Raw genomic sequence first — 14,831 nt, 5'->3', positions numbered from 1 at the left:
TTTAATTGTGCAATTTGGGGTATACTAGTAAATTGAAAACCCCTATGCCATAAACTACAGTATTTCCTATTTTGTACATCAGAGGAAAGTTATTGGGTTTTTCATGATCAAAAACTATACTGGTTAGGTAATAAGATAGCCTTATATTTGTTCTCACAGGCCTTAATCACACTGAAATACAACAATCTTTTTTTGTGTGTTTTTTTATAAACTAATCTCTTTGTACTGTCTATGTTCACAGACGCACAGAAGGATGAAAAAAGCTTTAAAAAGAGTGTGAACAGATAATCAAAATAATTATAAAAATCAGTAATTTTGATTGAGCAACAGTAATTTAAATAGAGCAACAATTTTTAAAAAGGTTTACCAGCGTGTCAGGGGCCTGTGCACATTTCAGTTCACACATGAGGCTGAAGTCTAGAGTGACCTGAGCGGCTGGTGCACCCAAAAATATAAAAACAACAACAAGCTGAACGTTCTGCCATTACATTATTATTATGTAAGCAGGGTACTCTTCAGCAGTGCCCCCAATCTTTGCTCTCTACTTCATCTTTTCCAGTGTTAAAAAGCTTTTTCCCCCATTTTCTTCCACTTTATTAATTTTTGTCATGTCAGACCTACGTGTCTGGAAGCACTATCCTTATAAAGGTCCAAGTAGCAACTTAAGACACTGGGGAAAGAAACAACGAGCCTGTTTTAAGTGATATGCACTCAGTCTGGGAAAGACGGATAATTGCAGTAATCCATCTGACTTTCAGAATGTAGCAGCAGCCATTAGCAATGCTGGCCGTGTCTGTTCTGACCATTACATAGAACTACACAGACTTAAAACTACTTTGGCTCCTGCATACAAGTACAAAGATTTAAGTGAGCCTCGCATCCAATTCTTCAACTACACATAGTTTTAAATGGTTGTCTATTAATACGGAATACTAGAGATAACCTCAGGGCCAAGGACATCAGCAGTGCATTTTATTCAATCAAGATTACTCCTGCATAGTGCATCTCTCTACCAGCCGCTGTCTCTGACCGCCAAGAGAAAGAAGTTAAGCAGCTAAACTCAGTAGAGGCCATATCTAAAAACTATGTGCCTTGCATTGTATAATATTGCCTGTCTAGAATGACCTTGGATTGACGAGTACATGTGTGTGTCCCCAGACGTGATACTGTATCAATGGCTGTCCTCAGTGTACTCTTTCTTAAATGAAAAATGGGGGAAAAAAATATCTTTTAATATGGCAAACTGATCTTTCCCAAGTTAGAAGTTCAAGACAGCAGGAGACTATTTGACATAACACACAGTTTGAAACATCAAAACATCAGAGAAATCATTATGACCTATAATAATAGAAGGTATAATTTTGGTGTTTTTTTTTTTGTTTGTTTTTGTTGTTTTTAAACAAACTGATGTCTGCCACTATAACAGCTAATGAAAATGATCTCTTCTTTTTCTCCAACACTGACAATAAAAAAAAAATATATATGAAATAAGAATATATTGGAATATATTGTATTCATGCCAGGAAGAAAACATACACATCACCATATGGAAGCACAGGTTTGAAATATAGCATAAGAGCTGAATTTCAAAAACAGCAAACATATTATTTTAAAACATTTTTAAAAACAGTGAAACATGAGAATGCAAGTTTAACTTTTATGAAAAAGCAAACTCCAGAGTGCACATGATAAATAGGAGAAATTGCATTATGAGGTTTGCAATTTCCAAAATGCATGTTGTCTATGCAACGTGGTTTTGATCTTGAAAAACAGAAGAAAAAAAACTAGCAAGTTGCAAATTACATCAAGAGGCTTTAATTTACATGTCAGATTATAAACCCACCATTTCAACACAGTCACAACGGAGTACTGAGCATTCAGCACCTTTTAGACTGCAACTACTAGAGAGAAATAATTTCCTCTTACCTGTGCTCTAACTCACGGATGGACAGTATAACTCCAGAAGTCGATGCCTTCTGTTGCAGAGTGGCCAGAAACGTGAACTCGCTTTTATTCCGAAAGAGCTGAATTAACTTCTCACTCACATGGGGCGCTGCATGGATTTCTCTTTCTATATCTAAGAATTTTATTAAAAAATAAATAAATAAATAAAAGGGGAGGAGAGTGGCAACAACAGTCCAGTAGAAATGCTAAGTCAGAAAGATTCAGATTACATTTTTCATTTTGCCATCGACATATTTCATTTTTGAGAGTCACCTACCACACACCACCATTGCAGTTGTTTAGTGCAAAAACCCCAATGTCGCCTCCGTCAGCATTCCCGCTTGTCACTTTGACAAGTTCACAACTGGTCAGCTACTGATTTTCTGACAATTTTTAACGGGATGCTGAACCATTTGTGTCTGCTGTGAGCAGATTAAGTTGTTGTAAAGAAGGTGTGCTGCAGTCAGATAAATGGGCTCCTAAACTCTGAGAAATCTCAGGTGCTGCCTCTCCCAGCACAATTCACTAAGCTCCAGTTTCAGTTTTTACCACCAAGCCCGTTACCATCTTTCCATCGTACATCAGAGGAAACCTGTCCTTGCACTGTGTAAGGCAGAGATGTATTATTGCTAATAATGCTATATGGCTGAGCTTCTCCCCAAGAAATAAATACAAGACACGCTTGCAATCTGCTACCGTTTCAGGGATTTCTCAGTTTAAACAAGCAAAGCGTGACAGCTCATGCAATATTTATTAAACTACAGTCTGACCGGGCAGATCCAGAAATATTTCAGTCTCACTAACCCTGCTGATGTCCAAGCGGCAGCATGCCTTCTCATATTTGATGTTCTAAGATTTAAACGCACTGTCTCCCAACACATTCATTTTTATTTCATCCTTTTATTTGCAACTTACCATCACCACCACTGATGATTAATGACAAAAAGGAGGAATCACAGCATTTCAACCTTCCCATCCCTTCCCTTGTTTTGCATGCTGGGCCTTTGTCACACGTTTGCGAGACCTGTGCCACTCGCAGTTCCTGGATGTCACAATCAATTAGAAGCCCAGTGAGCTTCCTTCAGAAAGGTTTACTTTGAAGCCAGAAATGCCAACACAGATTCTCAGCTGGTAGAAAACCATATAACTCTACTGAATCCTGAGAATCTGGCCCAGCATGAATGCCATAACACACAAAGGAGTGACGAGATTTACAATTCAGAATTCCACTGCAGGGGAGGAAAAAAAAAAAAAAAAAAAAAGTATCATTAAATGAGGCTTTGCAGACCGAAAGAGGAGAGACTGGCTTGCAAACTGCCTGAAACTCAGAAATACAGACTACTGGGGGAATGCCATGGACTGAAACCAAACTCCAAGGAAAAAGTATTCAAGCATGTTTTGTAATTGGATGTCTCCACTTCTTCCGCACAGCTTACAGTCCTTCAAATGAGCCTACGCACTCAGAATCCGTAACACACTTGTGCTTTGAGAAGTTCACCTCTGAAAAGTACTGCAAATTAGACATCAAAAATCACCAGTCATCATTTAAAAATCTTTGCCAGAGGCTCAAATTCACCTGATAAATAAATATAAGGTCCACTTTACAGCATCAAGCTGTTCGTCTCTCCAATGCCACTTGTATCATAAGAGGACAAAGCTTCAGAGAACAGAAATAGTTTCCACTGCCATCATAAAGGGGAACAGAAGAAGAAAGTATCTAGCACAAAAGAGCAGATTTTGCATTCACCTAACAAGATTTCATTAACCGTGTCGTTATCCTCACCTACCTTACCTAGCAGATGTTATTAGTGTTCATAAATACTCCCTAGTCCTCTTTGTAACAGCTGGCAGGAGACACAGAACTGTGTCTCATAAATCAGGAAGTGTTCCCCTATTACACTGAATCAATAAGCATACTCCCTACCCCACTAACTTAACTCACACTTTTGGCTGCAAATGACTCCGACAAGTTAAAATGCACAGCCAGCCGGCTGTCTACACAGACAGAAAACCAAGTACCGAGGTGCAACTGAGACTCGGAGATAGAATTTCCAAATGCTGAGAGTTGAGGAGAATTATTCTTGTTTTGAATGTTAAGAACCTTTATAACTTACAAAACCTTGGTTTTTGTTTTTCCTTTATTTTATTTTCCATATTTCATAAGAAATATGATTTGAAATTCTCAAAAAAAAAAAAAATCACATGAAAACATAGGCAGTGCTGTCAGTGGAACATACATGTAAAAAATTCAGTCAAGCCTTGGGAAAAATCCAGCATTTTCTCATCACAAAGGGACCAAGTCATACAGCCACATCCCCTCATCTATCCACCCAACCTTCTGCAAAAAGCCTAGGGCTCCTTAGTCAGAATCACCACTGAATAACCAAAGCACTGACTACTCCAGTTAGAAACATACTTCGAAATAGCATGTTATATTCTACACCAGTTCACAGTCCTGAACACAGCATAAATACACCTTACATTAGCCCTCTGTTGGTTAAAATCAGTATATGCCATAGATATGAAATCATCAAGAATCTTGGGTTCAAACCACTAACTAGCAAACATTACTTAGGTCCTGATTTGCAACACTATTCTGATATAATCCATAAGAAGGCTGTTATTTAACTAGGCTTTTTAAAAATAACATGTTTCTAAATCCAGTGCTACTCAATTTGAGTAGCTCTACTCATTGCCAGGCTAAGGAGGTCCCAGTGCACGGGACCATCCCCTCACTGGAGAGCCAAAAACCACACTTGCAGGGGTAGAAACCCCAGCACAGATGATTTCACCATAAGGAAACCTAAGTAACTGTAACAAGGGGGGTTCCCCAACAATTCTGCAGTGATGTGGCAGATGCAACGCAATAGCTGGTGTTTGGATTTGTGAGCACAGGAGCCCACAGAGGTTTGCAAGGAAGCAGAAATCTGCTTCCATGGGGCATTATGGAGGTGATGGACTGCTGGGGTCCCAAGCGCACTCCAGGGCTTGCAGCCTGGAGCTGTACGAGGCTTCATCGAAGACAGTGCCCAGGCAGCTCCACATCGGCCTCCGTCTCCTGCCCCATGAGACAGCCCCCAGGCACCTCTCTGGCAGTGCTACACCACCTCCGGGTATGTCACCGGGCTGTGTTCTGATTGATTTCTGCAGAAAGCACCACACTCATGAACCGGGAGTGTGATCCACTTGGAGTAAGAGCTTTCTATTTGCAAGTTGATTTTCATTCTTTAAAAAAAAATAATAACAACAACACTACCACCCTGAGAAAGGATACACCTCCTCACTGCAGGTGCCTGAGGGGGAAAATACATTTTATGCTGTCTATAAAAATAACTGTCTGCTTGTAATGAAATGCCGTATTTCCTACATAATATAGAACAATATAGGTTTATACAGTAATCTTCGGTGAAACACCGCTTCATGCTTGAATGATAATACAATCTCAGCAATAAATAATATAAATAAATAAAAGTAGATACGACTTTCATATGCCCTTCTATGTGATTATATTTTCTTAATCTGAAATACTGACTGTCTGGAGGGTTTTTTTAAACATAGTAGAACGCTTCTAAAAGAAAACAGGCAAGAAAACAAATGCAATCTTACACAGTTATTTTAAAGTTCAACAGATACAAATCACCCAGAGCACCAAGTAAACTTTCTACCTTCAGCAAAACAGAGGAGCAGAAGATGCCCCTATGACAAAGACAGCGCACATTCCCTGTTTGGTTTCATACCTTCCCCCCCGCCACGCAAACCACAGGTCCAGGAAAGAAGCACCAAACACAAAGCAACAGCACAGCGTGCCAGGAGAGCCAACCCAGCTACGCCTAGCACCTCCCTGCAGGTTCCATCCCCAGGGACACAGCTGTGCCTCCCCAGCTGCCTGGTGCCCTACAAGCTGGCTCAGCCCCAACCTAGTCCTACCCGGGCCAGAAGGAACCAGGGCAGGATCCAACACTGGGACTGGGGCTGGGATCAGCTGAGGCAGTCGCCAGCCCCCTGCTGCATGGCAGCAAGATCCCACGCTCAGCCACCTCTCTGAATCAGACACGGGTCACTCCAGTTCCCGTTATTTAACTACTCAGGATTGAGTAATTGAGTAAGAAATCAGCTTGTATCTTTCTGTGGGCTTCCACTGTTCTACATAGCACCAGCTAAGGGAACTAAGAATTAAATCCTCAGACTTCTGTCACTTGTAGCTTCGATTGAGTTAGAGGCCTCAAGTGAGAGAGATGGAGATGCTGGCTCCAGCTCCACTGGAAACAGAGCAAAAAAAAACAACACCCCAAAGAAGCTGACAAAAGGAGTCAGAGAAAGAAAAAAAATGATGCAAAGAAAATAGGCAAAGTTATTGCCAAACTTACTTGGATGTCACTGTCAATAATCTATGGTATGAAGGCGAAGGGAATAATGTGACCATTTAGGCTGGAGTTTTAAGTAATGAAAAGTATACATCTGTTCTTGCAAACTGAATCCCAATCCATCCGAGAAACCATTACTCTTTACTAAATGTTTCCTTTAGAGAAAAATACTGAAATTCAGTTCTAAACCAGATCATATTTTCTGAAACAATAGCTATGTTTCAGCAGTAACTAGTCTGCTTGAATACTTTTTTCTTTTACTTCCTTACTTTGGTAGGGAAAGCAAAACATAGTGCTTTATTGCTAACTTCAATCATTTCAAAGCTATTTGTTTAAATACGCTTTCAAAATAGCTTTTGCACAGTCACACCAGCCAAGCAAGTAGAAATTAACCCTACAACAGAGAATCCAGATCTTAGTGATAGCCATTAGAGAGCTGAATATTGCAGCATATTGGCTTTTACCTTGCTATGGGCAAAACACAGTAAGACTTAAACCTCCACACGAATGAGAAAAAAAAAAAAAAAGTGATAATTTTTTAAGACACCAGTTTTCCAAATATGGAACAGTGTAGAAATGGGATCCGAAACAAGTGTAGGCCGTTTCCAGAAGTTGCCCAGGATGGAAACACAAGACAGGGTCACAAAACCCTTCTCAACCAAGGCAGGAGCTTCATCAAAGCTTCCATGTCCAAACGGGATCCAGTGCACGGACTCCTTTCTGCACATCAGTCCACACAACTCTTCTTTCTAACAAATGGTCAAAAACAAAAACAGAACAAACAAACCACCCCCACATACTACTGGTGACAAAGCTCCTGATGCCCACTGCTTCCTGTTCCTCTAAAACCTCTCCTTGTCCCAGACAGGTCACAAACCGATCCAGAAGTTTACAGAAGGATGCTAACAGCAGCCACAGGGATCCTGCCCAGGAAGAAGTCATTTCACTGCCAAGCAGGAAGATGCTTCAGGTAGTTGTCCTTCCCTGCCTAGCAAGGGCAAAATGCAGTTCTCGCTAGACAGCACCTTTTTTTCTTTCTTTTTTTTTTTCGAAGCTGCAGGAGGAAGATTCACACCACTTCTCCTCACATGCCAACAGAAGGCAAGACTTGGCAATATGCTCCTGTCACGGGAACAGGCAGAGAGGCACGAATCCCTCAGAGCACCTTGGAAGCTCAATTCGGCTATCGCTGCTGGGGCCCGAGACAGAGCCCCTGGCTGCACAGCAGCGTGCCTGGCTGTCACCTGAGTGCAGAGCCAGCAGCACAACTGCTGCTCACCCGCACTGCTTCCAAGGCAGGGGAGGAAAACAGACACGCACTTGTGTGCAGGCTTGTGGTGCTTGCTGAGCAGGCACCGTGCTGCTCCCCAGGGACCCCTGCCAGCTACCCTGAGAGGGGTCAAAAATCCCCTCCCTGCTCTTCAAAACTATGCTGGAAGAAGGCAGGATGTTTTCTCAGCAGCACCTCTTTACTTCTAGGTGTTCCCAGCAGCACGAAAAGTCATTCTAAATGCTCTACTCGCTTCTGCCTTGCTAGCTCCACTCAGAGTCAGTAATAAACAGTAGGAAATTATGTTCAACAGCACAGCTTTCTAAATTATGATTATTCATTATAAATCACTTTTTACATGTTGCTTCCAACACTGTTTCTCAAGAATAAGATCCATCTGCAGTGAAATGCTTGGTGATTTTAAAATGCAAACCTCCTACAGAGATGATGTCTCATTTTAATTATTGTTTCGGTTTAATGGGTTTTCATTAAATTAGAGGATGGAGCAATTACCAGAGTGAATAGCTAATGTTACAAAAGGTAAGTTCCCATGACTATACAGCAAAAACAGTTCTGCTAAAGAAGGTGGGAAAACAGCATAATTCAAAGTAAACTCTCCTTTTGCATGATGCAAAACTACCCTGGCAATAAGTGTTCATATATTGCTGTCATGGTGATGTACATTTGTAAACTACTTTATGACTAGGTCTCACCTAACAACATTCATCTAGCATCTGAAGTTATATAGCTATTCCATTCTTTTTGCAAAGCTACTGCAAACTCAGTTCTAAAAGTCAGATTTTTGAGTGGCTACGGAAATCAGGGACTGCTTATCAATTCACCATTTCTTCCCCAATTTAGTTGATTTAGGAGCTTCATGTTGGACTCTTCACTTCCTGAAAGCCGGCCCAACTTGAGCACTGGCTAGAATGACCATGCTCCAGTTCATAAGGCAATTGTCAGAAAGTCTAAGTCTCTTGTTTGTTTTATCAGCATTTCAAACTGAACCAGGGAAACTGAGCACTCCGCAGCAAGCAGAGCACCAGATACTGCACAAGACTTGGAAATGAATACATGCCATGAGAGAAGGCAGCCACCTGCTTCCTCAAGTCCCAGCCAAAACAAGGTCCTCTAGGGGACAGAGAAAGCAGGGCAGCAGAGAGCAGTAGCAAAGCCTACACAGCAGGGGCTGCCCTCTTCCACTACCTATGGGTTTCCTATCTCCCGGGCCCTTGTCTTCCCACCCAGACAGACCAAACAACCAAGGCAAGTGCTGGAGTTGTCTCAGTGGCGACAGACGCATGAGCAGGAGGCCTGGGCACGTGCATCACATAGCAACTGACACCATGTTCAGACCACGTGGCTCGTACAGAGCAAAAGCAGACAACCTGAGTGAGCCAAATGGCTTTGCCTCAGGCTTCCTGACATGAAGAGCCATGCTGTTCAATGTGCGGAGCGCTACACATCACCTGTTGCTCAGGCACCCCTTTCCCTTGGTTCCTTTTAAGCAGCTACTGGGCTCAGGCTTGCCTTAGCAAGTTGGCTCAGCTGTGTCCTCGAGGGACTCGTGCTGAAATCAAGACTATTTACAAATGGATGATCCCTTAAATTAACTGCTTATTCCGGTGCTGGTAGAAATGCTCCAGAAGTTATGCTACTGCTAACAGCACATCATCTGCTCTTAAATCATGTGAGTTAATCAAATTACATGCCTTGTTAGTTAATTAGTGCAGGAGTCACTGATTGTAACTTCTTTTCCACTGTTTATCTATATTAGCTAGCACGTCACATCAGTGTGACTATAAAGGTAAAGGTTGCTATTTTCAAATTTGAAAATAACCAGGGTTAAACAAAAAAAGTAAGGATTACAGTAGCAATCCCATCATGAGGAGAAGTCTGAACAGAGCCAGCAGCACTGTCTGCAATGTTAGCATGAAGGAGCAGTAATTCCTAAGACTCATTACCGAAACGCTGGCTGTTTTGCGGAAGCACCGTCCATTTCAGGGATTTATTTCAGAGTATGTTAAATGCTAATGCCACACAAGATAATGAGCCACCTAAAAATACTGTTCCTGTTCTGACTTCGCGCAAAAGCAAACCCAGCAGTTTTTACTCCACTTCCACAAAACTCTTCCAGATAAGCTCAAAATCACAGTCCCAGCAAATCGGAAATGATTTTTTAAAAATGCAAACACATAACTGAACTTGACAAAACATATTCTTCAGCCACATTTAGAACAAGTTTACATCTAACTGAAAACAGTATCAGAAGGTGAGGAGCATCTAGAACCAAAAATCAGACACAGAAGGTACGTTTTACAAATAACTGCAGCTTGGACCACCTTACTCCCACTATAACCCTTAGCACATTTCTAACCTGGAAACAAACCTCAGCTTTGTCAATAGACTGTACAGAGAACGATCTATTTGTATTTTTAAGCTGTATGTAATAATTCTGATTTCTCATTTAGTACTCTTCTTTCTTTGAGGTGATAATGCTGCTCATGCTTTGTGACAAGGTATTAAAAAGAAATAGTATCAAGCACGCCTGCTTTAAGGCTCCAAAGTTTAACAGGAATGTGAGAGGCACTGGTAACCCAGAGCCTGGATATTCAAAGGAATTTTAAGTACCAGATCCCAGAGAAGCAGGAGAGACCAAAATGCCTAAATTATTTTGGCTGTGCTGAAAATCCCAGTCTAGCTCAGCAGGGCCACAAAGAAAGCAGAATTCGCCTCCCTGCTGAAGACTTGCGTTCTTAAAGACACACTTCAAAACACCAGAATTCAGTAGTTCGTCAACAGGAAAGCTTCAGCAACCTCTGACTCAGTTTCTTCACGTGCAAAGAGAGATTACAATGCTTAATGCTGCTTACGGCAGCTAACAGACCTGCCTACACCTACCCAGAGCTCCCGATTTCCAGTCCATATCACAAGAATAATCCAACTTGAGGCAATGAAATTATCCGTAAAGTTCAAAGTAAACATATGCTGATGCATGCTCATGGTTCAAAAATTCCTACGATATGACTCTAAGCAGTTGTTTAATTACTTTTAAAACATTTAGCTCATTTATTACTCAAATCTTATGTTTTTTGTTTCCTTATTCTCTCTCTGCAATTTGTACAAACACTAACCCAATGCGTTTCATGAATTAATTTTCCCTTCTGTTTTCTTTACCTCAGAAAAATCACTTCCACGGTATTGCTAAAGAAAATTAAATCCTGGGTGTCTGCTTTATTTATTAACTGCGTGATAATAACATGGGGCATAATACATTTGTCAAAGCCCCTCTCTACTGAAGTATAATTTCAGCTGTCAGCCTCTTTACAATTATGTTTATATTCAACACTCTAGCTGTCTTTGTTTCTTGGAACACATATAAGCACACATTTATATATTCTCCCCAAATCTGTCTACATTCCACCTCTGTGAAGTGTTCCACACAACCCCCCAAGAAGGAATCGTAGCCATAGCTAACATACTTAGTCATTCTCCACAAGTTTTATATGAATTATTTGAGAGATTTAAGAATTTTCAAAAATGTCACAATAATAACTGTTTTATCTTTTTACACCATAATTATGATTTGGAGCATTGCTTTTCTTATTTCATCCAAGCCTACCACAACTCATGAATAAAATATGACAACTTTGATAGCATCCATCGCTGTGGGTTCATCCGTAACAGCAAACGTGCTTGGGGTACTAACAGCTCCCTTTTGCTCCATAAGCCTTTGTTTCTGAAAATAAGCTTTTATTTAAATAGAACCACCACATGTGTCCCCCTTTTTTGCATTTCTTGCCGTTAGCAATAACACCAGCAATAATGTTTACTTTTTTTTTTAATGACTACATTTTGAAACAATTAGGATGGCATAAAGCTAGAAAAGCTGAATATCCCATCTGAAAGCTGGTACTCACAAGACATCAAAAAGCATTAAAAGCACTGCCGGCATCAGAGAACAAAAGGCTAACACAGAGGACTGTGACTTTTAAATTTGTGGGCAATGCTATTAAAAAAAAAAAAAAAAAAAAAGAAACTTTTTTTCCTGGCTTCATAATTAATTACAGTGAAGCAAACCTAAATAACTTCCCCTATTTTCATAAGATTACTGTAACCAATACCACACAGCAGAGCCCTGCTCCCTCAGCTTGTCATTAGAGTCCTTTGAAAGGAAGACTTGAGATAAAGTGTAGTACGTGAGGTTTCCAAATCATCGGCATTTACTAAATTATTCTCTAGATGTCACGTTTTAAGGCTGTGCTGCTTCATTTTCTAAACAGCATGATGAATATCTGTGGAGACCTCCACAGACCAAGAAAAACCATGACACACGCATAAAGCCCACTCTCCTCCCACACATCTTGGCTTGGTTATTATCCCTACTCCCAAGAACAGGCTCTAAAATTTCAATATCGTTATGCACAACGAGCCAAAGCAGAGAGACAGAAGCAGAGGCAGGTCTGTGTGCCATCTGTAGATGGCCTTCCGTCACAGAAACAATGAGCATTTAACCTCTGAGATTTGGTTTTATGCTTGTTGCACTCTGAGAGTCTTTGCTGCCTTATGGGTTACAAAATACAAAAAGAAAAAGAAAAGGGAGGGGGGTGATGGGGAGCAAGAAACACAACAAAGCTTTACAACAGAAACTTGTCCGCTGCAGGAGGTGCCTGTTCCCACTGATGCCAAGTGGAAAACTCACAGCTTCAAACAGAGGCGTCACCCGGATGCTCAGGGGGGGCTTGGGCTCAGTAAAGTAATCCTATGCTACTTTTTCCTATTTATGGCATGGAGGATCAATGAGAGACACAGCTGTAACTACGTACAAGAAACACTATCAAGCAGGGTGGGAGAATGGGGGACAAGAAGTGACATTTTGGGGAAGCGAGAACACCAGCGCTCAGCCACAGGGTTTATTGGGTTTATTGTCAAACACCACAGTCACATCAGTGATCACAGATCCCTCTGTTGTCAGAACCACAGAATCAGCTCTCTCATTTTAGCAGGTACACAGCCTACATAACTACTGATTTAGATGAATGTTTCAGTGGACACCAGGTGCCAAAAGCACTTCTTGTCCGTTTATTATTAAAAAAAAAAAATCTAATGTTCCGCATTTTATATCATTGAATAGGCTACAAAATGCAAGGCAATCACATGATATAATGCCACAGACCAGCACAGTTTGATATGATTACTTCACACCATTTATGTGGCAAAAATGAAAAATAAGAGGAAAAAAACGTCCCCCTCGTGTCATTTATACACCCACACTGCAGGTGGCAAGATTAATCTAAAATTTGGCATAGAAGGAGTACGTTGAGGCCTCAAGTAGCATCTAATTTTTATTCTTGATAGGTAGTTGAAGGCAGCAGGGTTTTTCACCACAGGAAGTGGCCCATGCCTGGCTCTTGCATTTAGTCTGATTGTATCTGCCTTTGTGTACCTTTTTAAGGCACAAAATCTTAAAAAACAATCATCACCATCATCATTACATTCATCTGACAGTAATTTTAAATAGCATCACGTCTTTCCAGGCAAAAGATGTAGCTCTGCTTAGAAGTAATTTAATCAAGCAGAACAAGCGTAAATACTCCTCTCAAATAGGTATTAATAAATTTCCATTAAAATTGTTTTGAAAATTAGAAGTCCCCTCCTGGGGACAAAAGCACCCATAAAGGGCCACTTGCCTCCATGGCCTGCAGCGAGAACCCAGTTCTTCAGCACTGCTTTTCCCTCCCTCTGCGTTTTGAGAAGCGTTCATTCCACAGAGCCAAGCACCGCTCCATGTCCTCTCCTTTAACCCAGCACCCATCCAGCAGCCCAAACCTGCAGCGTCAGGCCGTGGCACGGGCTTGCCCTGAGCTCAGGCAGGATTCCCCCACGAAAGGGATACTCGGCACTGTGCAGGACTCGCTCCAAGGAGCAGGCTCAGCTCTGGCACCGCAGCTCCCCAGGGCTGTGGCTGGCACTCAAGCCTGCACTGTACGGTATTTCAGAATGCCATCCTTCCTCTGGTTTAACCCTCCTTTTCTCAACAAGTAGTTAATAAAACCTGATTGCATGCAGAATGATAAGACTTAAGAGTATCAGCTCACCAAAATACTCTGCAGAAGAGAGAGAATTTTTGTTGTGTTTCCCTTCTGATAAAGGTAGAAGAAACTCAGACTGTTATTCCTTCTGTTATCTAAATTGATTTACTTCCATTTTAAGGACCTAGATGGTCATGCCGTGGGGAAGCATGCGGCACTTACTGGCAAAATCACAAACTAATTTCTCTAGCCCCCTCTCTGCCCACTGAAGAGTAGAGACCTTTTGTTTTCTTTCTGCTTATCTTCATTACAGGACTTTGTCAACAGGTTGCCAGAAGCATTTGAGGCTTTTAGCATACTACAGAAATACTGAAGTGCTTCTCCCACATCCCCCTTTGTACTTACCACAGTGGCAATGAAGATAGACAAGCAGCACAATTATTGTCTCCCAGGAAAGCAAAAATAACTGCCAAGGACAGAGTCAATGTGTGCTCAGAATTCTTTCCTAATCATTATAGACATGATGGGAAACCCAAAAAATGTCAAGTAACAGAAGGCAGCATGACAACATTCAGGATAGGAAAAAAAATTGGAAATTGGTCACTGTAATTCAGTGCAACTAAGTTTCTGTTTTAATTCATACTTACCTTTTTTTTTTTTTTTTTTTTTTTGAGGGGGGGATACTCAACAAGAAATTTTGCAAGGATTTACAATTGTACCTTCAGATCAGTATGTTGGATTCGTTTTCCTCCTAGACAACGCTCTATCATAATTCAAATTTAAACAACAGTGGAAACAGCGAACGCTGGATGCGTATATATGAGTATTCTAAAAACTACTTCTGGGCACTGACAAAGTTAACAGTAGTTTATCTATCTTCAGAGCCTCAGAGCATTGTTCGATAATTATGTCTCAAGTGACCTTTAATTTCTTCCACTGGAGATGATTCATTTCACTCATTCCCACCCAGCTCGGTGTATTTTGACTCCAGTCATTTCCTTCTGATGGAAAGGGTCAGTTTTACACAAGATAAAAAACCACTTTGACTAATTATTTCATTGCCACATAAAAAAAAAAATACACTGCATATACCAAACACATTAAAAGATTAGCTATATTAAAAGAACAAATATGAACAAGAAGTTAGAAGGCTGTAAGCTTTCAAGTCTCCGATGGACACCTAGCTCAGCCCTCCAGAAGTACACGTTACAGTACCACTTT

General features: G+C 41.0%; 1 protein-coding gene across 2 annotated transcripts in view; it reads right to left on the bottom strand.

The window, feature by feature from the left end:
• Positions 1 to 14,831, bottom strand: part of NELL1 (neural EGFL like 1) — a 286,549-nt gene that overhangs the window by 258,338 nt on the left and 13,380 nt on the right. For both annotated transcript variants that reach the window (XM_032188786.1, XM_032188788.1), the window contains exon 3: positions 1,927 to 2,077. In XM_032188786.1, coding sequence (XP_032044677.1) covers positions 1,927 to 2,077 — 151 coding nt within the window. The remainder of the gene's footprint in view (positions 1 to 1,926; positions 2,078 to 14,831) is intronic.

Source organism: Aythya fuligula, chromosome 5, assembly GCF_009819795.1.
Source record: "Aythya fuligula isolate bAytFul2 chromosome 5, bAytFul2.pri, whole genome shotgun sequence".
In the NCBI taxonomy this organism is placed as follows: domain Eukaryota; kingdom Metazoa; phylum Chordata; class Aves; order Anseriformes; family Anatidae; genus Aythya; species Aythya fuligula.
Note: the sequence above shows the minus strand (reverse complement) of the source record. Positions and strands in the feature narration are given on the sequence as shown.